The sequence below is a fragment of the Cnephaeus nilssonii genome, assembly GCF_951640355.1.
Source record: "Cnephaeus nilssonii genome assembly, chromosome: X".
Lineage (NCBI taxonomy): Eukaryota > Metazoa > Chordata > Mammalia > Chiroptera > Vespertilionidae > Cnephaeus > Cnephaeus nilssonii.
This window is the reverse complement of record NC_137071.1, coordinates 122,870,050-122,896,538: the sequence shown is the minus strand read 5'-3', so window position 1 is coordinate 122,896,538 and position 26,489 is coordinate 122,870,050. Positions and strand designations below refer to the sequence as shown.

The window sequence follows — 26,489 nt, the reverse complement described above, 5'->3', positions numbered from 1 at the left end:
ATAGAAACATCAATGATGGGAGAGAATCCTTGATCAGCTGCCTTCTCCTGGGATCGAGCCTGGAACCCAGGCATGTGCCTTGACCAGGAATCGACTCATGACCCCCTGCTCAACCACTGAGCCACGCTGCCCCGGCATAACAGGCTTTTCAATAAATAGTGCTGCAATGACTGCATGTCTACATGCAAAAGAATTAAATCATACCCCTATCATATACCATTTACAAACCTAAATGTAACAGTCCTAAATGTAAAACCTAAAACTACAATAAATTTTGAAAAAAAACTTAAGAGTAAGTCTTTGTGACCCTGGGTTTGACAAAGATTTCTTAGATTCAGCACCAAAAATACCAGCAATACCAGGAAAAAACGATAAATTGAATTTCAACAAAATTAAACATTTTTTCTTTATAAAACACCTTCAAGAAAGTAAAAAATTCACAGACTGGGAGAAATTATTTGCAAATTATGCATCCCTAAGTGATTTATATTCCAAATACATGAACTCTTGAAACTCAATAATAAGACTAAAACTCAATTTAAATATGTACAATGGATTTTAATAGGTATGATTACAAAGAAGATATTCAAATGGCCAATAAGTGCATGAAGAGATGCTCAACATCATTAGTCAGTGGGGAAATGCATATTTAAAAACCACAGTGAGATAACTGTACACCCACTAGATGAGCTATAATCAAAAATAATTGTTAAGAAAGATGTGAAGGAATTGGAGCCCTCATACATTGCTGGTGAACATATTGCAAAAATGGTGCAGCTTTTTTGGAAAACATTTGGGCATTTCCATCAAAAGGTTAAATGTTAATTAATCATATGACCCAACAATTTCACTGCTATATAAATACTCAAGAAAAATGAAAACGTATCTCCTTACAAAGACTTGTCCATGAATGCTTATCTATAGTAATAAAAGCATAATATGCAAATCGACCGAACGACCAAACAGCAGAACGGCCATCTGGACGACCTTCCGGATGACCACACTAAGACATGCACTGGCGCCAGGCCAGCCAAGGCCAGGTGCAGTGCAATGGGTCAGGGGGCCTCACCATTGCCCCAGGATTGCCCTGCAAAGGGAGGTCCAGGCCACTGGGGCAATTAATGGGAGGGGTGCTCCATGATCGCCCCAAAGAGGGAGGCCCAGGCTACCAGGCTGGCAGTGCTGCGGCGGGTGGGCGAGGCCTCCCTCTGTGGGGTGATCAATCTGGGGGCCCCGCGATCAATGGTCCTACAGAGGGAGGCCCAGGCCACCAGCCAGCAATGCTGTGGCGGCTGTGTGGGGCCAGCCAGCAATTGCCCCACAGAGGGAGGCCCAGGCCAGCCAAGCGATCATACATCCCATGCCTGTTGCTCACAGAGGGAGGTGACAGGGGAGCAGGGGCAGCGCCGTACAGATGGCAGGCAGTGGCAGTGGCAGGGGCGGGGCCCGCTGTCGCCAGCCCGGGGAAGGAAAGCCCCAATCCCCAATAGGCCCTGATCGCCCGCCAGGCCTAGGGACCCTACCTGAGGTGTCCCAGATTGTGAGATGGCACAGGCCGGGCTGAGGGACCCCGCCCCCTCCCGTGTACAAATTTCATGACCGGGCCTCTAGTCGCAACATAATTAACAATAGCCAAAAGGTATTAATTAACCCAGTTGTCCATCAGCTGGTGAATGTATAATCAACATTTTATATATCTATTCAATAGACACACTCTTTGGCAATGTAAAAGAACCGCTTGGATGAACCTTGAAAACATTATGCGACAATGGACACAGACAACAGGGGGTGAGGGCGTGAGTGGGGGGTATGGGGGGTAATGGGGGAATAAGGATACATATGTAACACCTTAATCAATAAAGAAATTAAAAAAAATTATGCAAAGTTAAAGAAGGACAGACACAAAAGACTACATATCATATGATTCCATTTATAGTAAATGTCCAGAGTAGTCAATCTATAAAGATAAAAATATAGATTAGTGGTTTCTAGGGGATCGGGGAAAGGGGAATGGAGAGCAACTTCTTTTATGTAGTTTCTTTTGGGGGTGATGAAAATATTCTAAACATAGAATGTGGGTACAGCTACACAATTCTGTAAATTTATTATCATTCATTTGTACATTTAAAACAAGAAATCTTATTTTATGTAAGTTATACTACTATAATGCTCTATAAAACCATGAATGAGACAAATAATTATAATTTACAAATCTAGACTACCACACAATTATACTCCAAATTTTTATAAATGAAAAGAAAATTCATAATGCAATAAGATATTGCTCCATATTAGCATTTACACTAATTTTTCTGAAGATGCTACAAAGGGCAAGTTAGGAGTAGCATACCAGAAAACACCTCTAGCTCTCATTCGCATTTTCTGTAGTCAGATCCTGATTTGAGCTTTTACTAGCCCAGTAATTGTAGCTATGTTATCTAACTTCTCTGTTCTTCAGTTATTTTATCTGAAAAATAGGAATAATTAATAGATTCTGTCTCATGGGTTTTGTTGTGATAATTCAAATGTTTCATTCATATCAAGTCCCTAGGTGAATCCAGCAGGTAGTAAACTCTACCTATATGTTTGTAACTATTATCATCATCACTGTACAATTGAGAGGAGAAAAGAAGTTTTTAAAAACAGGTCTTGATTTCTCACATTATTCTTGTTTCACTCAGGTATCTTCAGTGCCCTGGGTTTGCCTGTGACCCAGTGCCCATTGGGTCTGAATGCCAAAGGACTTCCTCTCGGAATCCAGGTCGTGGCTGGACCTTTTAATGATCACCTGACCTTGGCTGTGGCCCAGTACTTGGAGAAAAGTTTTGGAGGCTGGGTCTGTCCTGGCAAGCTGTAGAATGTACCTTCTCACCGTGTGTGAGTGTGTGTCTCTATTTCTACAGGTTGGGTGAGATCAAGCACCAATAAGCAAGTTAAGAAGAAACAACTGCAGAATTATCACTTGTTCAGTTATTCTTCCCACTGTTCTTTCTTTCACCAAGTATTGACTTTAATAAAGTGCTAATAAATGGTTCCTGCCCTCAGTTACCTGAGGAGTTGGGCAGGTAAATGAATATGTGCAATAAAGTGATCTATATGCTGTTATGGTGTCTGTTTTACATACAATGGGGAGATCACAGAACGAAATATTGTTTTAATTAGGGAATCATAAGCAACTTTATAGAGAAGATGATGCTTAAACTAAGTATTGGAAGACAATTATGTATTTGCCAGGCAGGCCATGAAGTTAGGTAATTCCACTTAAGAACTGTAGTGACAAAAACAAGACATGAAAACTACGTAGTGAATTGTAAGTATAGGAGCTGAAGAGGAGTATGGAGGCAGAGGAGAATGCAGCAAGAAAAGCTTCTCCAATATCATCAAAAAAGTATATGTCAGTTCTATCCACTAAGAGGGTCTAGAAGCAGTACCCGTTTAGTACAAATAATCTCATAGCACCCAGATCTTCATTTCCAAATACCTTTTTCCATTAAAGAGAACTGGGGCTTTTTAAAAATATGTATTTTTTTATTTATTCCAGAGAGGTAGAGAGAGATAGAAGCATCCATGATGAGAGAGAATCATTGATCGGCTGCTTCCTGCACACCCCACATTAGGGATTGAGCCCGTAACCTAGGCATGTATGTGCCCTGACCGGGAATTGAACTGTGACCTCCTGGTTCATAGGTCGATGCTCAACCACTGAGCCATGCTGGCTGGGCAAACCAGGGCTTCTTGAAGGAAAAGCTGATTCCAGGACTGAGAGGAACTGTAAGGTGAGCCTGGAACAGATAGCTGTGCCAGGAAGTTACAAAGTGCTCAAAACTGAAGGAAAACATACCAAAATGACACAGGAACAATTTGAAGCTCTCACTGGACAAACATGGGACAAGTTTAATACCAAAATGAATGACAGTGATGGATTATAACTCAGATTGGAGTGGAGGGGAGGGAAAGTAGATATAGATCTTGATATAAAACAGATATAGGTGCCCTAGCCGGTTTGGCTCAGTGAATAGAGCATTGACCTGTGGACTAAAGGGTCCTGGGTTCATTTCTGGTCAGGGGCACATGTCTGGGTTAGGGGCTTGATCCCCAGTAGGGGGCGTGCAGGAGGCAGCTGATCAATTATTCTTTGTCATCATTGATGTTTCTCTCCTTTCCTCTCTGAAATAAAAAATATATTAAAAAAATAACATAGATACAGGTAATATATATTTTGATTTCAAAATGACTTTCTAATGCTTGATATATACAACTATCAAACAATAGAGATATATAAAATTAGATATAGATTTTTATAAATAGTTATATGTTTATATTTTATAAATATAAATGCTAAATAAATCCATATAAATAAAAATGCATATGATATATAAAATTATATTTATATGTAATATAAAATAATGTAGGGTTAGAAATACATGAGAGATTTAGAAAGTCATCTTGCAACTATCTAAATAATATTTAATTCAGATATGATTCATCAATGGATGCTAGAACCATTGGATAAAAATTGGGGAACAATTTTTAGAAAACTGAAAAGTTGTTTCAGTCTTAAAATATCTCTTGTAAATACTTATTAATTACAAGATATGGGATGTTGATTTTCAAGTGGAGATATATAGGAGACACCACCTTAATCAAATGATCAGAATTAATATGCACAACCAAAAAAATTAATATGAACAGCCCTGGCCAGTGTGGCTCAGTTGGTTGGAATAACATCCCGTGCACCAAAGAGATGGGTTTGATTCTGGGTCAGGGCACATTAACCAGGTTGCTGATTTAACCCATGGTCGGGGCAGGCATGGAAGGCAACCAATCAATATTTCTCACGTCGGTATTTCTCCCCCCTCCCCTTCCTTTCTCTCTAAAATCAATGAAAAAATATCCTCGGGTGGGGATTTAAAAAAATTTACATGAACAATAATAAGACAAATTATACCATGTGTCTTCTGGTGAAATACTCCAAAAAGAAGAAGGCTATATCATTACTTCTGTGATGTTCCTTCCAAAAATGTATCACTTGGGGGGAAGTTCTGTATGTGGGGACAGGATGTACACTGAGTGGCCAGATTATTATGATCTCTGAACGCATAATAATCTGGCCACTCAGTATATATATATTAGAGGCCCGGTGCATAAATTCGTGCATGGGTGGGGTCTGGCCAGCCTGGCCAGCGGGAGGGGACATGGGCGGTTGGCCGGCCTGCCTGCTGGTCGGACTCCTGGTCGAGGGGACAATTTGCATATTAGCCTTTTATTATATAGGATATACACTGAGTGGCCACATTATTATGCGTTCAGAGATCATCATAATCTGGCCACTCAGTATATATGGGAAATCTCTGCACCTTCCCTTCAGTTTTGCTGTGAACCTAAAATTGCTCTAAAACAAACTAAACTCTTAATAAAATGAAAATGCAGGGTCTACGATTATGAAGAATTTCAAAATGGCAACAGCAGAGCATTGAACCGAGCCGGGCGGTCTTCAAAGCACAGTTGCATGCCCAGAAAGCCAGTCCCACTGCCCACTGCATTCCTGAACGTCGCCAGAGAAAAACAGAGAAGCTGAGTCATGTCCTCCGCAGAGCTCCATGGGGAGCCCATTCATTTCCTCCAGCAGATCACAAGGAATGCCCTGATGGTTTGCCTCTACTCCAACTTTGCCTATAGTTCTGTGAGCTCTCATCTCCTTCCAGTAAATTCTCTTTTCGTTTTTTAAACAAAGAAACAACAAAAGAGGGAGAGGGAGGGAGGGAGGGAAGGAAGGAAGGAAGGAAGGAAGGAAGGAAGGAAGGAAGGAAGGAAGGAAGGAAGGAAGGAAGGGTGGGTCAGATAAAACCAAATTTGTGGACTTGCCTAGCCAGTGTGGCTCAGTGGTTGAACATCGACCTATGAACCAGGAGGTCACAGTTCAATTCCTGGTCAGGGCACATGCCTGGGTTGTGGGCTCAATCCCCAGTGGGGGGCATGCAGCAGGCAGCCGATCAATGATTCTCTTTCATCATTGATGTTTCTATCTCTCTCTCCCTCTCCCTTTCTCTCTCTGAAAGCAGTAAAAAAAAATTATGGACACTTTACAAAATAAAAAGCCCATATTTTTTTTTAAAACAAATAAATGAATTAGATCAAGGAAAGGCTGAGAAACTGTTCCAGATGAAAGGTAGCTAAAAACACAATGTGTGATCTTGGATTGGGGGAAAAAAAGGTGAAACAAAGGACATTAGGACAAATGGCAGAATGTGAATATGGGCTTTATATCAGACTAGAGGCCCAGTGCATGATTGAATCATGCACGCGTAGGGTCCCCTACACGCTTTCGCTTTTCGCGGTGGAGCTGGGTGCCTGTCCGCTGGTGCACCAGGCCTTTCAGAAGCCTCCGGCTCAGCGGAGGCTTCTGAAAGGCCTGGTGCCAGAGCAGACAGGCACCCAGCTCCCCCACTTTTGATGGTCCGCGGCCGCTGAAGGGAGCTACCCTGCTGTTGAGAGGCGCAGGGGGTGGGACTCCCGCCCCCTGCGCCTCTCAACGGCTGCTGAGGGGGGCTGCCGCAGACACCTGGCTATCCTGCCATTGAGAGGCGGGTCTGGCCGTTGAGAGTGGCAGCGGATCTGTGCCTCTCAATGGCCGGATAGACCACCCCGAGTCCCGCCCCCCAGCCTCCCACCACCCAATCGTGGGCATAGCGGAGTGATGGTAATTTACATGTTACTCTATTATGAGATAGGATAATGTGTCCTTGTGGAAATTTCTGAATTTATGCTTGCACTGTAATTTTGTAAAAGAATATCCTTATGCGTATGAAGGGAGGAGCTGAGGGCAGGTGAGGGGGTTGCTGTGTGGGTGAGACATGGTATCAGGGTAAAAACTTGGAAATAGGAGAGCATCCAGATATATAACTGACTTTATGTTGTTTTCTGTCTCCAAGATACCTTTATGATAGTAATAAAGAGCTTGACTTACATTACTTTATTTAAAGCTTCCCAGAGCAACCCTGTGAAGTACAGGTATTGTTCTCACTTCACATATGAGGAAACTGAGGCACAGAGAGGATTAATTTTTTTGGTCTGAGATGACACAGCTTGGAAGTGGCAGTGTCTATCCTATGATCCAGATTTTTCTGCCTCCCTCAGAAAAATCTACAATGTTTATTGTGTCAGTTAAGATGTTTTTAGCTTTAAACAAAAGAAAATCTTGATAAAAACTAACTTATAGTCTATAGATCAGGCATTCCAGTGGTAGGGTGAGTTCCAGGCAAGTTGGTTATAATTGCATCAGGGATGGTATGAAGGGCCCAGATCTCTGGCTCCCTGCTCTGCCATCTTTTTTTTTTTTTAGAGAGAGAGTGGAAGGGAAGGGGAGAAACATCAATGATAACAGGGAATCATTGATTGAGCCTCCTGCATGCCCCACACTGGGGATCAAGCCTGAAACCTGGGCATGTGCCCTGACGGAGAATCAAACCATGACCTCCTGGTTCAAAGCTCTACCACTGAGCCATGCTGATCCGGCATGTATGGTATAATCTTGTCTATAGTATCTCTGTGCATGCATATACATATATGTGTATTTTTCTGTTTGCAAAAATTTGTTTTATAAAATATGTATTCTTTTGTATATTGCTTCTGTCACTTCAAAGCATAAGAATATCCAAATGCTTTAAACTTTAATATTTAGATTTTTTAAATTATTAAATAATAACATGAAAGTTCAGCAAGGAATTATGAAACAATATTTATCTAATTTCAGATAAGGCAAGGCTTTCTATAAGCAGAGATGCAAAAAAACCCATATTTGGAAAATCTGATTTGGCCTCTTAAGCATAAAACTGTTGCTCTGATATTGCTCAGTAGATAGAGCGTTGGCTTGCAGACTGAAGGGTCCCAGGTTTGATTCTGGTCAAGGACAAATATCCAGGCTTGATTCCCAGTAGGGGGCATGCAGGAGGCAGCCAATTAATGATTCTCTCTCATCATTGATGTTTTTATCTCTCCCTTCCTCTCTGAAATCAATAAAATATTTTTTAAATAAACAAAAATATATATTTTTAAAAAGAATGAAAATGTCTTTACAGAAAAGAACTCCATAAAAATTAAATGGTAAATGCAAATTGTTAAAAGAAGCTTTTAGCAATCCATGAGGTGAAAATATATGTAAACCTTTCAGAAATCAGCGAAGAATATGAAGATGTACCTTACTGGAAAAATTTTAAAATCTCTTCTGCCCTCCAGTAATCAAAAGCAAATAAAATAATGAGATACCACACTGTTTACATTTTTTAAAAATATTTTTTATTGATTTCAGAGAGGAAGAGAGAGGGAGAGACAGAAACATCAATAATGAGAGAGTACCATTGATTAGCTACCACCTGCACATCCCACACTGGGGATTGAGCCCGAAACCCGGGAAAGTGCCCTGACCAGGAATTAACCAGTGACCTCCTGGTTCGTAGATCAAAGCTCAAACACTGAGCCACGCCGGCCAGGCTGTTAACCTTTTCAAATCGCTACAAGTTGTAGGTGAATGATTGTATTTAGGACGGCTCACATTGAATTTCCCCACACACTGGCATTGAGAATGTGTGAATGCCTTACAATCTCTAACACGCTGATCAAAAAGCCTTTAATTCGGTCATTTCCTTTACAGAGAAACATTCACAAGGAAAACCTGGAGGCTGGGGCTTTGGTAAGCGGCCAGGTTCACGGAAGGCTCCGAGGCAGGGGGCGGAGCCACCGCGGTTGGGCGGGGCCATCGGAGTGGGGCGGGGCCACGGGCTGTGGCGGTTAGCTGGGGGCGTGGTCTCGCTGGGGGCGTGGCAGGGCGGCCGTTATAGAATGCAGGACCTCTGTGACGTTTGTAACTGTCGCTCAGGGTCTCAGTGAGCCTCGGGCATAAGCTGAGGTGAGGGACGCCAGAATGCCATGGCAAGGAAGTCTAAAACAGTCCCCCTAGGCCAGAATCTGATAGTCTTCCTCTATGGGGAACTTGAGCAGTCGCATCCTGGGGGACAGGGAATTAGGCCCAACTGATCCCCATCATCCAGAAGCCCGGGTACGCCCCAGAAATGTACCCTCCCGTCGGAAACGCAAGCGGAGCTTACCCTCTTGGGACCCAGAGGCCGAGAACAGCCGCAGGTCTCTAGGCCCAGAAGAGAATTTCCCGCAAGTGGCCTCTACCAGCCAAAGTAAAAAAGCGAAGATCACATCGGAGTACGCTTACCAGACTTTCTTTCTGAATGGGGAAACCAGTGACATTACAATCCGCGCGCTGGGGAAAGTGTGGTGCTTGCACAAAAGGTATCTACGTCAGTCAGGCTACTTTGCTACTCTGTTTAGAAATTCTTGCGATGACTCTGACAAAGATATTGTCAACCTGGAGATTAGGGACCACAACATTGACGTCGAGTCCCTGAACTTCGTGCTCGGTTCCTTGTACAGGGATGAATATGACTTCCAGGAGCCCCTTCGAGTTCCAAGAGTTTTGGCAACGGCGTGCCTGCTTCAGGTAGAGGACTTAATTGAAGAGTGTGAGGAGATCATGAAGGAGGCAGTTGACGTGAAAACTGTATGTGGCTATTACGCAACAGCAGAAGCCTATGGGGTCGAGTCTCTGAAGACAGAATGCTTTAACTGGCTTCTCCACAATCTGATGACTCATCCAAGTGTTGGACTTTACAAAGAAATCAGTATAGATCTCATGAATCAGCTCATTTCTTCAGCTGACTTACTAGTGATACAAAAGGAAATTGATGTGTACACCACACTTAAAGAGTGGATGTTCCTTCGTCTTAACCCGGGTTGGAAAGGAACCATGGAGCAGCTTTTAGACGAAGCAAACGACTGGTTTTCCAGGCACAGAGGACGTATTACCAGCATGGCCTTCCTGGAGACCAGACGAGGCAAGCCATATCAATCTGTGTTTAAAAATTTGAGGTTTCAGCATATCATCTGCGACCTGGCCTCCACGAAAGTTATTGAGGAAGATACTCTAATACCTTCAGAATGGTTATCGAAAGTTTATAAACAACAATGGTTTACCTTGCTGAGAGCACAACAAAGCAGGGAAATCGGGCCGCAATACACCAATGAGACAGAACTTGAAGAATACAGCATGAGATGTGGGAAAATCGTTGTCAAGAAGGGGAAATTCTCCTGGAAGTGGTCGGGTTTCAACTTCGGCTTTCCTTTGCACGTCATCTTCACCAGCGATTACATAATTTTCAAGCAAAATCTCGTCACTAAGCCAAGTGTGGATTCAGTTTGCTTACGATCTCTAAGAAATATTGCATTCAGATTAACTCTGGTATATTTTGATTCTAGTGGAAAAGTAATTTTCAGCAAAACAACCGGTTATAAAACTCTTACCTTTGTGAACGATGAGGACCACCTGGTAATGAAGTTAGATAGCAAAGTTCTGAGCTTTCCTTTATATATATTCTGTAACTTCCTGTTTACATCACTAGAAAGTCCAGAAAATTGATCAGCTTGTTAAGTAGGATATATTAGCATTTTGAACACTTCTGATGTTTCATGCCTTCAATGGCCCTACTGTAAAACACAATAAAGATGACATATAATAAAAATCAAATGTGAATGACTAGCTTTATTTTATTTCTATGGATTTAAGGGAAAAAAGTTTATTTCAAAGGAAGTATCTGTGAAACCAAATAATTATTAATGCTGTCATTTTTTGCCTCTTATTTACCATCAACAGGCAAGCTCTAAATGGAAATGCAAGCCTACATTTCCAAGAAATAAAAATAAATTTATTAGTTAGACATGTTTTACCCTAACTAATATTGAAACAAAATGTAGAATTCTTTCCCTTGGTATAATTGTTATGCAAATGTGGTTTTTATTGTGGCAATATTAAAGGAGAGAGTCAGTCATTAGGTAAAACCTGTGATTAGGGACGATTTTGTACTCTAAAATGTACAGTTTTAAATAGCCAAGCAATCTCAGGTTTTATAATATTACATATTATGTAAGTTAGTATTATTTTCCAAATAATTTAACACATGGCCCAGTTGCTCTAGGGTTTGGAGAACGCATACTGCTGACAGTTTATCTGCAAAAACTATATTTTTTTCCACACTTAAAGAGTGGAACAAGGATTAAAGAATATATAAGCATAGTACATAATTACATATTATATAAATACTAGAGGCCAGATGCATGAAATTCGTGCAAGAGTAGGCCTTCCTTCCCCTGGCTGCCGGCATCAGCTTCCCTCTGGCACCTGGGACCCGGGCTTCCCTCACAGCCCCAGCTTTGTCTGGAAGGTCGTCTGATCTAATTAGCATATTACATTTTTATATATCGATAGATAACATATTATATTATCATATAGTATATAAATATATATCAGAAAATATGTATTGTAAAACATATATAATTATATAGTAACACATATCCTATATAATAAAGAGATAATATGCAAATGGTCATCATGCCCTCACGCCAACACATGGTAACAGCTCAGACACTCAGTACTGGGGAGAGAGGAATGGGGAGCAGCCAGGCACAAATTAGCTCACGAGAAAGGAATGGGGACCAGCCAGGCTGCGGCATGGGAGAGGGACAAGCCACCCGCCCCATGGTCCTGGGCGCCTGTGGCTGCAGTCTGGGCAAAGCCGCCCACCCACAGTCCCATGTGGCTGTGGCCAGCCCGGGTGAAGCCAGCCCAGGTCCTGGGTGCCTGCAGCCAGCCAGAGGGAGGGAAACCCGGGTCCTGGGTCCCGGGTGCTTGCAACCAGCTGGAGGAGGGAATCCTGGGTCCCAGGTGTGGGATGAAGCAGAGGCAGTTAGGGGCGATCAGGCCAGCAGGGGAGCAGCTAGGGGCAATCAGGCAGTCAGAGTTGGTTAGGGGAGATCAGGCAGGCAGGCAGAGGAGTTAGGGGTGATCAGGCAGGCAGGCAGGCGAGTGGTTAGGAGCCAGCAGTCCCGGATTGCAAGAGGCAGTCGGACATCCCCCGAGGGGTCCTGGATTGGAGATGGTGCACTGGGCCTCTAATAAATACATAATGTTAGATACAATATTATATATTACATATAAATAAATACATGCAAATAAATGTTTTTATTCCTTGTAAAAACCAAAGAAATAATTTTTAAATCGTTGAATACTGTAATCTAGAAGCAGCCCAAGTGCCCATTAGTAGATGAGTAGATAAGCAAGCTGTGGTACATTTACCCAATGGAATACTACATGGCAGTTTAAAAAAAAAGGAAATTTCTACCCTTTGCGACAGCATGGATGGGCCTGGAGAGCATTATGCTAAGTGAAACAAGCCAATCAGAGAAAAACAATTACCATATGATTTCACTCATGTGGAATCTAATGAACAAAATGAATTACCAAGCAAAATAGGAACAGACTCATAGAGAGCTCAGGGGTGGGGCTGGGTGAAGTGGGTGGAAGGATTGAACAAAAAAGGAAAAAAAAAGGAAAGAACTCTTGGACACAACAGTGTAGGGATTGCCTGGTGGATGGGTGTGGGAGAGGCGAAGTGTTAAGGAGGGATGAATGGTGATGGATGAAGATTTGACTTGGGGTGGTGAACACGCAATACAATGTACAAGTGATGTGTTCTAGAATTGTGCACCTGAAACCTGTATAATTTTGTTAACCAGTGTCACCCCAATTAATTAAATAAAAATAAATAAAATAAAATGTATTTCCATAGATGCCAGTTATTCCTATGGATATCCAGATAGGAATAATTTCGAAGTATCTTCACCTTTTCCTTTTTGTGTTTATATTTGGCTTACTTTTTATTTTGCCAGAGTTTGTTCTGCTTGTCTGCAGAGTATTTAAGGTGACATTTATTTCAAAATAGAAGACAATAAGACACACAACATTATTACTTCAAAGATATGTCTTCCAAACAGTCCCTGATGTAGGAAGAGAGGGCCAGTCTGTCCAACTAACTGGTACAGCTTTCAAAGATTTTACCGCCCCTCAAATGCTGTTTATGTTGGTTTCCCCGCCCCAAAATTCATATGTTAAAATTCTATTGCAGGCAGATGTGGCTCAGTGGTTGAACATCAACCTATGAACCAGGAAGTCACGGTTTGATTCCCGGTCAGGGCGCATGCTCAGGTTGTGGGTTCAATCCCCAGTGAGGGACCTGCAGGAAGCAGCCTATCCATGATTCTCTTTCAACATTGATGGTTCTATCTCTCCCTACCTCTCCATCCTCTCTGAAATCAATAAAAATAATTTAAAAATTTAAAAAGTATTTGTTTAAAAAAATTTCTAACCACCAAGGTAATGGTAGTAGGCTAGGCCTTGAAAGGTGATTAGGTCATGAGGGTGGAGCGTACATGAGTTGTATTAGTTTTTTTTTTTTTTTTTTTATAAAAAGCTCCCCAGAGAATTGCTTAGCTCCTTCCACTCTGTGTGGATAGAAGGAGAAGTCTGCAAACCAGAAGAGGGAGCTCACCCAACCTCAGTAGAATCCCGATCTCAAACTTCCAGTTTTCAGAGCTGTGATAAATATTTGTTGTTTCTAAACCGCCCAGTCTGTGGTATGTTTTTATAGCAAAACAAATGGACTAAGACACATTTTTCTGATAAGACATCAGATGCCATTTTTACCTTTCCCTATAGGTAAGGCAACAATTCAAGCTCTTTCTTTCTTTCTTTCTTTCTTTCTTTCTTTCTTTCTTTCTTTCTTTCTTTCTTTCTTTCTTTCTTTCTTTCTTCCTTCCTTCCTTCCTTCCTTCCTTCCTTCCTTCCTTCCTTTCTTTCTTTCTTTGTTTTTCTTTCTTTGTTTTTCTTTTTTTTTTCTTTCTTTTTGTCACACATCTGCTTTATTGTGAGCAGCAGGCGGGACACCTCCAGCAACAGTAAAAAAAATTAATTTACAAAAGCAGGGGTTCAGTGCAGCTGCCTGGTTGGAGCCTGTGGGAGCTCATACATAGATGCCAACCCAGAGCAGCAGAAAGAGGATCCCAAAGCCCATGAACAGCGAGGCCACCAAGGAGATGAGGAGCTCCTGGTAGATGTCCCGAGTGTACTTGGTGGACGTGACCTCACAGACGAAGAACCAGGCGGTGAAGAACATGCCAATGGCCAACAGCACCACGGTCAGATGGGGGAAGGGGGCTGGGTTCACGGGGCTGGTGTATCTGCTCATGACCTTGAGCTCCATTTTGCCGGGCACTGGGTAATCTGCCACTCCCTCAAGCTATTTCTAAGATTTATATGGAAATACTGGTACATAGGACTTAGACTACTCAAAGTTAGTTTGAATATGAATAGTGACATTTGAGAACTTACACTGACCGCCAGGTTGCAAGACTTAGCATGAAGCTACAGAATTCAAGAAAGTGTGGCATTGGGACAAAGTACAGGGACACAGATCAATTTAGCAGAAGAATCCAGAAACAGACCCACATGGATACAGTCAATTGATTGTCAACCAAGGTGCAAAACTCATTTCAGCGGAGGAAGGATACTGTTATCAGGAACTGATGCTGGAACAATTGGATACCCATAAGTTAAAAGAAATGACCACTAGCCCTGACCGGTTTGGCTCAGTGGCTAGAGCGTCGGCCTGCAGACTGAAGGGTCCCGGGTTCGATTCCGGTCAAGGGCATGTACGTTGGTTGTGGGCACATCCCCAGTGGGGGGTGTGCAGGAGGCAGATGATCGATGTTTCTCATCGATGTTTCTAACTCTCTATCCCTCCTCTCCCTTCCTCTCTGTAAAAAATCAATAACATAAATTAAAAAAAGAAAGGAAATGACCATTAAACCTTACCTTACACCATATGCAAAAATGAACTAGAATTGGACATTGGAATTAAATGTAAGAACTAACACTATAGCATTTCTAGAAGAAAGGGCAGGACAAAATCGAAGTGAAATTGGATTTGACAAAAATCTCTTAAATAAGCCATCAAACACATGGAGTATAATATACAAAATCAATAAATTGGACTTGATCCAAACTAAAAAAGTTTGTTCTAAAAATACACTTTAGGCCCTAGCTGGTTTGGTTCAGTGAAAGGGTCCCAGGTTCGATTCCGGTCAAGGGCGTGTACCTTGGTTGCGGGCTCCATCCCCCTTGGGTGCTTGCAGGAGGCAGCCGATCAATGATTCTCTCTCATCATTGATGTTTCTCTCTCTCCCGCTCCCTTCCTCTCTGAAATCAATAAAATAAAATGAAAAATTTTAAAATACATAAATTAAAAAAATAAAAATACACTTTAGGAAAATTAAAGATAAGACAAATAATGAGAAAATATATACAAAATATAACCACCAATAGTCCTGTAATTCAAATATGTAAAGAACTTTTGAAAATCAATAACATGTAAACAACACAATTATAATGAACAAATATTTTAACAGAAACTTCACCAAATAAAAGGATGGCAATTAAACCCTTGAAAAGATGCTCAATATTATAAGTAATTAATGACATGTTAATTAAAATTAAAATGATAGACCATAACACACACATTAGAATGGCTCAAAATAAAAATATTGACCATATCAAGGCTCCATAAGTATGCGATCAGAGTATATGTGGTTATGGGTATTTGGAAACACTTTGTCAGTTTCTTAAAATGTTAACACACCATACCGCTGTTCTTAAGTTTTTATCTAAGAGAAATGAAAGCATAGGTCCACACAAAGACTTGTACATGAATATTCATAGCAGCTTTATTTGTAATAATCAAAAACTAAAAACAGCCCAAATAACCATACAATAAAATACAGAACAACAGAAATAAATGAATTATTGCTTAAAATAACAGGATGAGTAATTCTCAAAATAATTATGCTGTGCTTAAACAAAGAGAGAAAAAAAAGCCCTGGCCAGTGTGGCTCAGTGGTTAGAGAGTCTCAGGTTCGATTCCCAGTCAGGAGCTGGTGTCTGGATTGCAGGTTCTATCCCCACCTCTGGGGTTCGTGTGTGTGTGTGTGGGAGACAACCAATTGATGTGTCTCTCACATAGATGCATATATGTTTCTCTCTCTCTCTCTCTCTCTCTCTCTCTCTCTCTCTCTCTCTCTCTCCCTCCTCCTCCGTCCCTTCCACTCTCTCTAAAAATCAATGGGAAAAATATCCTCACTCCTCAGGTGAGGATTTAAAAGAAAGGACAAAAAATAGAATATAGTGTGTGTTTCCATTTAAATAAGATTCAGCAAAATGCAAATTAATCTGTAGTGAGAGAAAGCAAATTAGTGTTGCCTATGGATAGGGGTGCGGATGGGTAGAGAGGAAAGCAATACATAGGAAAACAAAGAAGCTTTTAAAAAATATATAATTTTATTGACTTCAGAGAGGGAGAGAGAGATACAAACATCAATGATGAGAGAGAGTCATTGATTGGCTGCCTCCTGTACACCCTGTACTGGGGATCAAGCCCGCAACCCAGTCATGACCAGAATCAAACCCAGGACCCTTAAGCCCACAGGCCAGTGCTCTATCCACTGAGCCAAATTGGCTAGGGCACAAAGAAACCTTTGAAGGTGATGGTTATGGTCACTATTTTGATTGTAGTAAGGGCTTCAGGAGTGCATACATATGGATTTTTGTTAATTTTAAGAAATAGAAAAACATGTTTGGAATGAAAGATCTCTGAAAACAGTGCATTAAGGCCTACAAGTTCTTTGACAATTTATTAGCCAATTCACTTTTCTTTAAAGTGAATAATAAGTCAAAATCTTGAAGACTTACTTTTTCTATTTGTTTTGCTATTTTTTATTTTATTTTCAATTACATTCAATATTATTTTGTATTAGTTTCAGATGTAGTGTAGTGGTTAGACAATCATATACTTCACAAAGTGTTCCCCTGATATTTCCAGTACCCACCTGGCACCATATATTATCTTTATTTTAATGTGCCATTGCTTTTTTTTTTTTCATTTTGGGTCATATATTCCAACTATTTCTTCATATGCTACAAAATGCACCTTTTTCTTTACTGTTAGTAATGTGTCTCTCAAGCAAGGTCTGGCTTCTCAGTTTGATGATCCAGGAGCCTGTCTGATTCTGATGTGAACCACTTGGGGGCACAATTATGTGTCAGAAGTCTGACATTTAAGGAACACTCTGTCTTAGGTACCTGTGGCTGGGAAATGAAAAAGTGAGGAGCAGTTATTGCAAATACCACGTGGTGAGTCAAGTATGCTAACTGGGTTGGACTGTTCCAGTACCAAAATATTCCACCCAATCCTTGTCCAGGGTTTTTTTAAAAAATATATTTTTATTAATTTCAAAGAAGGGAGAGACATTGAAATATCAATGATGAGAGAGAATTATTGATTGGCTGCCTCCTGCACGCCCCTTACTGGGGATTGAGCCCACAACCCCGGCATGTGCCTTTGACCGGAATCGAACCCGGGACCCTTCAGTCCCCAGGCCGATGCTCTATCTACTGAGCCAAACCAGCTAGGGCCACAGTTCATTTTTTTTTAAATACAGTTTTATTGATTTCAGAGAAGGGAGAGGGAGACACACTGAAACATCAATGATGAGAGAAAATCACTGATCCGTTGCCTCCTGCACGCCCCCTACTGGGGATGGAGCCTACAACCCTGGCATGTGCCCTGACTGGGAATTGAACCTTGACCTCCTGGTTCCGAGGTCCAGCCTGAACCTCTGAGCCAACCCCGCCCGTAGTCCACAGTTCTTCAGTTTCCCAATACTTCCTCATACTTCAAGATCCCACTTCATAGTTGCAAGGCAGCTCACAGTAGACCTTGGGGGGAAGTGCTTCTTCTTGGAAAGGTTAAGTTCAAGTGTCTGATAGGCTGAGGAAAAGGAAGCCAGGGGGAGGGAACTAAAAAGCTCTCCTCGGCTTGGGTCTGGACAGTTTGGGAAATACTAAAAACAGTAAATACAGAGACAAAAACCAGTGACTATAGGAATCCAATGGGCTCTGAAGCAGGGACCTTGCATCCGCATATATGAAATAACTGATGTGAAATTAATTAACCATTTGCCAAGCAAAGTAACCGTTTGCCGAATCAAAGTAACCATCTGAATTACGAAACTCTGCCGGGCCAGTGTGGCTCAGTAGTTCAGCATCGACCCATGAACAAGGAGGTCACGGTTTGATTCCCGGTCCGGGCACATACCCTGATGTGGGCTCTATCCCCCAGTGTGGGGCGCGCAGGAGGCAGCCAAACAATGATTCTCTCTCATCATGGATGTTTCTCTCTCTCCTTCTCCCCTCCTCTCTGATATCATTAAAGATTTCTTTAAAAATATATATTAGGTACCAAATTTTCCTGGTCAGGGCAGTTCTGGATACGGAAGTTGCCCAGAAAGCAAACAAACAAACAAAAAAGACGCCCCTTTCAGGAGGATTGCCAGCACTGGGTAGCCGAAGGCTGACACATACTGTGTCCTCTGAGGAATACCCTGCCGTCCGTCCATCCGTCCGTCCATCCAGCCCGTGAGTGCTCACGCGGGAGAAGCACTAACCCGGGCTGAGCCCCGGAGGGTGGGTGTCTGCGGTGGGTGACAGGGTGAGGGGGACCCGGGCTGCAGTTGGCAGACAGACCTCTGGGCACTGCAGCCGCCTCCACGGGAGCTGTCAGCGCCGTTCACCCGGGAGGCGGCGGCGCCCCCGCTGAAGGGTCTGTGGGGGGGGCGGGGCGGGGGCAGCAGGCGCCGCCGCGGGGCTTTCCAGTGCGTTCGCGGCCCTGCCCCGGCCCCGGCCCCGGCCCCGGCCCCGGCCCCGGCCCCGGCCCCGGCCCACGGCATTTAAACGGCCGCGGCGCTCCCACGTTGTGGGAGCTGATAGGGCGGGTCCGTGCGCGCGGCTCTCGCCTCCGGAGCGTGTTCGGGCCCGCGGCAGGGGGCGGGGTCGCACCTCCTCCCCGCGCCGGCGCCAGCGGAGCCTGCGGACGCCGCCATGGAAATCCCGGGGCTGCTCCCGGCCCGCGGGGCGCCGCAGGGCGGCGGCGCCCGCAGCCCCGCGGGCGGCGGCCGCGTCCACGGCGCCCTCGACCCGCGGGCCGGCCAGGCCCCCGCGCGCCGCCTCCTGCTGCTGCGGGGCCCCCAAGATGGCGGGCGCGGGCGGCGGCGCCAGGAGGCCCGCGCGGCCTCGCGGGGCCCAGGCCCCAGCCCTCTGGCGCCCAGGCCCGAGCCGGCGGCGGGCGGCGGCGGCGGCGACGACTTCTTCCTGGTGCTGCTGGACCCGGTGGGTGGCGACGTGGGGCCCGCGGGCGGCGGCGGCCAGGCCGCGGGGCCCGTGTGGAGGGAGGAGGCCGGGCCGGGCCCCGGGCTCCGGGGGGGCGAGGGCGGCGCGAACCCCGCGGGCCGCCCCGCGCCGGGGCCCCGCTGCCTGTCGGCGCTCCCGGCCGCGCTCCCCGCCCCGGCGCCGGCCCCGCTGGCCGCCCCGCTGCCCGGGCCGGGCCTGGGCCCCGCCGCGGCCTTCGCGGGCACCGTGACCCTCCACAGCCAGAACCTGCTGCTGCGCTTCGAGAACGGCGTCCTGACCCTCGCCGCGCCCCCGCCGCCGCCGCCGCCGCCGCCCGCCTGGGAGCCGGGGGTCGCGCCCGCCCCGCAGCCCGCGCCGCAGCCCGCGGGCCCGATGGCGCCCCCGGCCGGGGCCCCGCACGCCGCGCAGCCCGGCGACTGCCCCGAGCGGCCGCCCGACCTGCTGCTGGCCGAGCCCGCCGAGCCCGCGGAGCCCGCGCCCCAGGAGGAGGAGGAGGAGGCGGAGGCCGAGGCGCCGGCCACGGCCCCGGCCGCCCCGAGCCCCCGCGCGCCGCCCCTGGGCCCGGCCTCCGCCACCACCGCCGCCGCCGCCGCCGCCGCCGCCGCCGCCGCGGGGCTGCTGCTGTACCTGTGCCCCGAGGCGCAGTGCGGCCAGACCTTCGCCAAGAAGCACCAGCTGAAGGTGCACCTGCTGACGCACAGCAGCAGCCAGGGCCAGCGGCCCTTCAAGTGCCCGCTGGGCGGCTGCGGCTGGACCTTCACCACGTCCTACAAGCTCAAGCGGCACCTGCAGTCGCACGACAAGCTGCGGCCCTTCGGCTGCCCGGCGCCGGGCTGCGGCAAGAGCTTCACCACCGTGTACAACCTCAAGGCGCACATGAAGGGCCACGAGCAGGAGAACTCCTTCAAGTGCGAGGTGTGCGAGGACAGCTTCCCCACGCAGGCCAAGCTCAGCGCCCACCAGCGCAGCCACTTCGAGCCCGAGCGGCCCTACCAGTGCGCCTTCTCGGGCTGCAAGAAGACCTTCATCACCGTCAGCGCCCTCTTCTCCCACAACCGCGCCCACTTCCGCGAGCAGGAGCTCTTCTCCTGCTCCTTCCCGGGCTGCAGCAAGCAGTACGACAAGGCCTGCCGCCTCAAGATCCACCTGCGCAGCCACACGGGCGAGAGGCCCTTCCTGTGCGACTTTGACGGCTGCGGCTGGACCTTCACCAGCATGTCCAAGCTGCTCAGGCACAAGAGGAAGCACGACGACGACCGCAGGTTCCTGTGCCCCGTGCAGGGCTGCGGCAAGTCCTTCACCAGGGCCGAGCACCTCAAGGGCCACAGCATCACCCACCTGGGCACCAAGCCCTTCGTGTGCCCCGTGGAGGGCTGCTCCGCCCGCTTCTCCGCGCGCAGCAGCCTCTACATCCACTCCAAGAAGCACCTGCAGGACGGGGACACCTGGAAGAGCCGCTGCCCCGTCTCCACCTGCAACAAGCTCTTCACCTCCAAGCACAGCATGAAGACGCACATGGCCAAGAGGCACAACCTGGGCCCCGACCTCCTGGCCCAGCTGGAGGCCGCCAGTGCGCTCACGCCCAGCAGCGAGCTCACCAGCCAGGCCCAGAGCGACCTCAGCGACGCCGAGCTGGTGTCCCTCTTCTCCGAGGGGCCCGGGGGCGGCGGCGGCGGCGGGGGCGGGGGCGGGGGCGGCGGGCAGCACGGGTCCGCCGCGGTGCTGGACACGGCCCTGGTCAACTCGGGCATCTTGACCATCGACGTGGCCTCCGTGAGCCCCACGCTGGCCGGGAGCCTCCCCGCCGGCGGCCACAGCGGCGCCCCCTTGGGGCAGCCCGTGGACCCGCGGGCCCTGCTGGCCACCACCGACCTCCCTCAGAGCCTGGATACCTCGCTGTTCTTTGGGACGACAGCCACCGGCTTTCAGCAGAGCCCCTTGGGCCTGGACGACGGGTCCGGCCCGGGCGCGGGGCCCTTGGGGTCTCTGGGCTCTTTGGCCCTGAAAACCTCCGGCCAGGAGCCCCAGGCCCTGACCCCCAGCAGCAAGCTGACCGCGGACACCGACGCGCTGACCCCCTCCAGCACCCTCTGCGAGAACAGCGTCTCCGAGCTGCTGGCGCCCTCCAAGGCCGACTGGGCCGTCCACCCCGACCCGGACTTCTTCGCGCAGGAGGAGGAGGAGGAGGACACCCAGTTCGGGTTCTCGCATCCCGCAGGGAGCCACGGCTGTCCCAAAGAGACGGACCTCATCACCGTGACTGGCGGCTCCTTTCTGGTATGAGCCCTCGCCCTGCATTCCTCGCCACGCCACGCCACGCCACGCCACGCGGCGCGCGTGTCTCCGTTACACTCGATGTTGAGGACGTTCCGGACTCGGTGTGGAGCCGCGGTCCTTTCTCTGGGCTTTGAGAGAGAACACGGCCCGGGCTGCGCGTTTGCAGGTCTCCATTCTGACCTTGAATCTGGAACTGTTGAGTTGAGTGACCCTGAGCAAGTCACTTAACCTATCTGAGCCTTAATGTCCTTATTTATACAATGAGGTCGTTTGAATAGATTGCTTCTGAGGTCCTCTGAGCTCTGTGATTCCTTGATAATATACTTCTTTTCATAAAAAAAATGACATTTTCAGTAACGGTGTTGCATGTACTTTTTCAAAAAACATGCATAAAACACAATAAGCATCTATGTTCTTGGCGCCCAACTTCAACAGTTATTAATTCATGAACAATTTTGTTTAGCTAATCTCCACTTAAACCCTCTTGCAGTATTTTTTGGAGTAAATATCAGACATCACATCATTTTATGGTTGATTTCAACCGTTAGTACTCAATGTATAGTTCTATATGTTATGGGTTCTTTTAGGAAAAAAAACCTACAATTCCATTATCATACTTAAAGTTAACAGTAACTTCTTAATAGTAATAAATGTTCAGTCAGGGTTCCAATATCCAGTTTTTTCATAAATACTAGGTTGTTTTAATATTTTTAATAATTAGAATACTTTAAGTCTCTTAAGTGTCTTTTTTATTCTTTCTTAAAATATTAACTTTTTATTTTTCAATTACATTTGTCATACAACATATTTCACCGTACAACATAGTTACCTGCCATTTAAATAAGTTACAAAGTGATCACCCCCAGAAGTGTCTTTTTAATCTATATATTTCCCCCTTTGCCTACTTTTCTTGCAGTTTTATTCCTTGAAAGAATGAGGTGGTTTCACATGTAACATTTGCCACCGTCTTAAGTTTTGTTGATGACATCCCTCTGGTGTTAAGTTCCTCTCTTCCCTCTGTTTCCTTAACTTTATAGTTGGATCTAGGGAGTTGGTCAGACTGGAAATACAGCTTTTTGTGCAGGCATGTTTTATAGGCTATGTTGTGCTCATTTATCAGTAGCACATAATGTCTCGTGTTAATCTCGAGATATCCACAGCTGCTGCTGTTCATTGCATTAATTCATGATTACTTGTGCTTCTGATGTCATGAATTGTTCTTGTAGAGTTACTGTTAGCGGAGGAAGATATGCTGTTTAAGGCATTTGTAAAAGATTAATAGAAATATTATTCAAAGCCAAAATATTTTCTTAAGTAATGATAGAACTAGCGAGAAGAAAAGATAACAAAAATATGTTGGCTGTCCTCAAGTTTATCTTTCTGACCTCTTTTGAAATGGGAGGCTTCCTTGTAGAAATGGCCAGCTAGGTCTTTGACATGAAATGGACCCAAGATCAAATTTGTGGTGGATAAGTGGCCTTGAATAAATTAGTGTCACCAAGCCTCAGTTTCCTAGCTGTCAAATGGCCATAGAAATGCACACACATAGTCAACACACCTTAGACTTTTCCAGTTATTAATATGTAAAGAAAAATATTTGCGTGGGTGTATTTTGATGAACTTATATAATCTTTTACCCTCTTATTCCTTCCTGCTATAAGGGAAAAAGTGGAATAATTTAGTCCTGTTCATGTTCAGACAATAAGGTTTTTAAGGGTTAAGGTGAAGCAGGATGGGGAATCTATGTATTCCCTCCGATGAACAGTTCCCTCCCCAGGAGTTTATGGGAAAATGCCAGGAGACATTCCTCACAGTTACTTCCGCATCCCTCTCCATTAGATCAGTTTGACACCATCTTCGCCCTGTTTCCAAAGTCAGACTTCACTGTGACCGTGGATCCTGCCGTTGCATGAGTCACTGACAATGGAGCACGGTTCCTCCTGTCCGGTCTGGAGAGCTCATTGTTTGCACTTGCCCAGAGTTGGAAGGAAAGATTGAATTTGAATATTGTGTAAAGTGTCGCCTTATATGAGTAGAGTATTTTGAATTTTTTTCTTTTTTTAATTTTTTTTTCTTTATTGGTTCAGGTATTGCATATGTGTCCTTATCGCCCCATTGTTCCCCCCGCCCACTCATGCCCTCACCCCCTGGTGGTCTGTGTCCATTGGGCATTTTGAATTTTGTGGAACTAAAGTCCAACTCACATTCAAAGTGGACTTTAGCCAGTGACTTACAGCTTTAAAAAAAAAAAGAAAAATTCTTTTCGCCTCTCCCTTCCCACTCATCCAACTTTCACGATTCGTTCCTGTGTTATAATTAGCTGCTGTTTTCCACTTTAATTTGGTTGATTACTTTCTGCTTTCTTCCCACTCCACTCTTTTGCATGCACATTCCGGTTCTTGCCAGGCTTTTCTTTTTTCTTCTTAAGTAGTTAGATCTCTTCCTGCCACTATCCTTCAGACATTTGCCTCATGGCCCATTTTCTGCCAATGATAACATTTGCTGAGTATACACTGCAGTTCTGTGTGTACAGTAAGAAGTTATTTTCTGAGCTTAGATAATAATTCGTGTGTATGTGATGTGATGCAGATAACAGGAGATTATTTTCTATACTGTTCAGATGAGAAGTAGATTTCGGTTTCATTATTTCCATTTTTTAAATGTTTTTGCAAAGGAGTTCTGCTAATTAATACTTGCTCTAGTTTATTAGTCCAATAGTGTTTGCATGTGAATGTCTATGGATGGCAGTTATTGTAGCACTTCGGCAGTGCACTAAATATTTTCCACTTTGAAATGTTTCTGTAGTGTGTGTGTTGGGTATACACACATATATTTTTACAGTGGTTGTATTCATTTATTGAAGAACAGAAATTAGTCATACTTTTTGCTCAGAATTTCATTGTGTCTACTTATTCACTTATTTTCTCTCTTTGCTTTGGAAATATTTATATTCATAAAGTACATTTCAAAAAATATTGTCAATCATTAAAGCCTCTTAAATAGACCACTATTTTTCATGTCTGACAGATATGTGTGTTATGTATTAAAATGAACACACAAGTAGCAAACATTAAATAAATTATTTAAACATGAAAAGAACTTAATACTGTGACTTCATTTTTTAATTCCTTAAACCAACTTCTTTCCAATAAAAAATAATAATCTATGTTTTTAATACTCCTTGCTGGAATTTTCCAAGGACAAATGTTGCTTTTTTTCAAAACCTTTTATTTATCTACTAGAGGCCCAGTGCACAAATTTGTGCATGGGTGGGGTCCTGAGGGGGTTGGGGGTGAGGGCTGGGATGTGATTGGCCCTCCGGGTGGGCGGTGGGATGCCCTTGCCAGCCAGGGATCTGGATCTGTCCCACTGACATTTGCGCCGATTGTTGGGAGCCACTTGGCGGCAGCTTTTATATTATTCCTTGCTGAGCGTCTAGGGAGGGTAAGCGGCCGCGGTGCCTGAGGCCGACTTCCAGGAGGCCAGCGGCGCTGTCGGGATCATGCCGGTGGCACTGGGTGCCTGGCCCGTTCTCCGGAGATTGGACGTGCAGGACTACTGAGGGAGTGAGTGGCCACCACCAGGCTGGTGGGCCGCCAGGACGGGTTGGCCAACTGAGAGGCCCTCCCACTGTGCGAGTACACTGACCACCAGGGGGCAGCTCCTGCGTTGAGTGTCTGCCCCCTGGTGGTCAGTGCACATCATAATGGCTGGTCGTTCGGTCACTTAGGCTTTTTTATATATATATATATAGATGAGCTCACAGTTTCACTGAACAAATTTGTTCAAATGATTTCTCTTTCAACATCATTTTCTAGAAAAATGGTGAAGCCTTTATAATTTCAGTGTAAGCAATTTAATTTCTGTTGGTGGTGGCATTTTAAATAATGGTACATCTTTTAATCCTATTTTCTTTCTGTTTCTCCTCAGTTATTGATTTTTATTTTAAAATCTTGCCAATTGAAAATACAATAACATGATGACTTAAAAAGAAGTCTGATCCTATGGGCTCTGTTGATCATAAGTGAAAAATATATTTGCCTTGGCTTTAATTTTACCAGGTAGTATAATTAATATAATACAACACTTGAGTAGCAAAACATAGAACATGAATAGATTATGAAGTATATTTGTCTCTGTGACCTAAACTCTTTTTTTTAAATATATTTTTATTGATTTCAGAGAGTGACTATAGAAAACTTAAAATTATACATATTATCACAATTTTTTAATTAAAATTACATATATTGCTCTTGTTTTATTTCTGTTGGCCAGCACCAATCTGGATGTTACATTACCTTTCTAGTTTACTGTGCATTAAAATGAGCTTGGCAGTTTCTGTCCATTCGTGTGTTTTCTACTACTGCTTTTCTTTTTTAACTGTTTTTATTGATTTCAGAGAGGAAGGGAGAGGGAGAGAGATAGAAACATCAATGATGAGAGAGAATCATTGATTGGCTGCCTCCTGCATGCCCCCCACTGGAGACTGAGCTCGAAACCCAGGCATGTGCCCTGACCTCCTGGTTCTTAGGTCTATGCGCAACCACTGAGCCATACCGGCGGGACCATTATTTTCTGTTTTAATTCCTGTAAGTGGAAAACCTTGGCATAAAAATATGACATGATACTCTCAAGCTTTAGCCTCTTCAGGGAACCTGTCTGAATGATGGATTGACATCTGGTGCCTGCCTCTACCTGTGGTAAACCTGATTGACCCATTGTTATTCTTGTTAGCAATTTTTCAATCATCCCCAACTTTACTGTAGATTTTACAAAACCCCTCTGCAAAGCCACTATGGCAGGAAACATCCCCATTCAGCACACTCCTTCTCTACCATCAAAGTTGCCATCCAGTTAGTTCACAAACCACCTAATGGGGAAATAATTAGTTATTAAGGAGGAGTTGTAGCCTCACATTTCCCTTGTACAGGTGCTATTTGGGACCTATATACCTTTTCCCCGGTTTCTGACCAGTCAATGAAGCCAAGTTTGTATATCTTGGTAGGATAAAATGCTG

General features: G+C 45.1%; 4 protein-coding genes across 4 annotated transcripts in view; 3 read left to right on the top strand and 1 right to left on the bottom strand.

The window, feature by feature from the left end:
* Positions 1–3,102, top strand: part of FAAH2 (fatty acid amide hydrolase 2) — a 47,564-nt gene extending 44,462 nt beyond the window's left edge. The window contains exon 11 of the mRNA XM_079765093.1: positions 2,682–3,102. Within this exon, the coding sequence (XP_079621219.1) occupies positions 2,682–2,857 (176 nt within the window). The 3' untranslated portion in view covers positions 2,858–3,102. The remainder of the gene's footprint in view (positions 1–2,681) is intronic.
* Positions 3,103–8,830: 5,728 nt separating this feature from the next.
* Positions 8,831–10,483, top strand: LOC307095166 (germ cell-less protein-like 1; the record flags this gene model as incomplete). Its single annotated transcript, XM_079764369.1, is given in 2 exon segments — positions 8,831–9,015; positions 9,017–10,483. Coding segments are annotated over 2 exon segments (1,557 nt in total). The 5' UTR covers positions 8,831–8,925.
* A 3,436-nt stretch (positions 10,484–13,919) lies between these two features.
* Positions 13,920–14,183, bottom strand: LOC307096170 (dolichyl-diphosphooligosaccharide--protein glycosyltransferase subunit TMEM258-like; the record flags this gene model as incomplete). The annotated part of the gene is made up of 1 exon (XM_079765710.1): positions 13,920–14,183. The coding sequence occupies exon 1, from the start codon at positions 14,157–14,159 to the stop codon at positions 13,920–13,922; it is 240 nt and encodes a 79-aa protein (XP_079621836.1). The 5' UTR covers positions 14,160–14,183.
* Positions 14,184–18,871: 4,688 nt separating this feature from the next.
* Positions 18,872–24,556, top strand: ZXDB (zinc finger X-linked duplicated B). Its single transcript, XM_079765968.1, has one exon. The coding sequence runs from the start codon at positions 18,887–18,889 to the stop codon at positions 21,476–21,478; it is 2,592 nt and encodes an 863-aa protein (XP_079622094.1). The 5' UTR covers positions 18,872–18,886; the 3' UTR covers positions 21,479–24,556.
* The last annotated feature ends 1,933 nt before the right edge of the window (positions 24,557–26,489 follow it).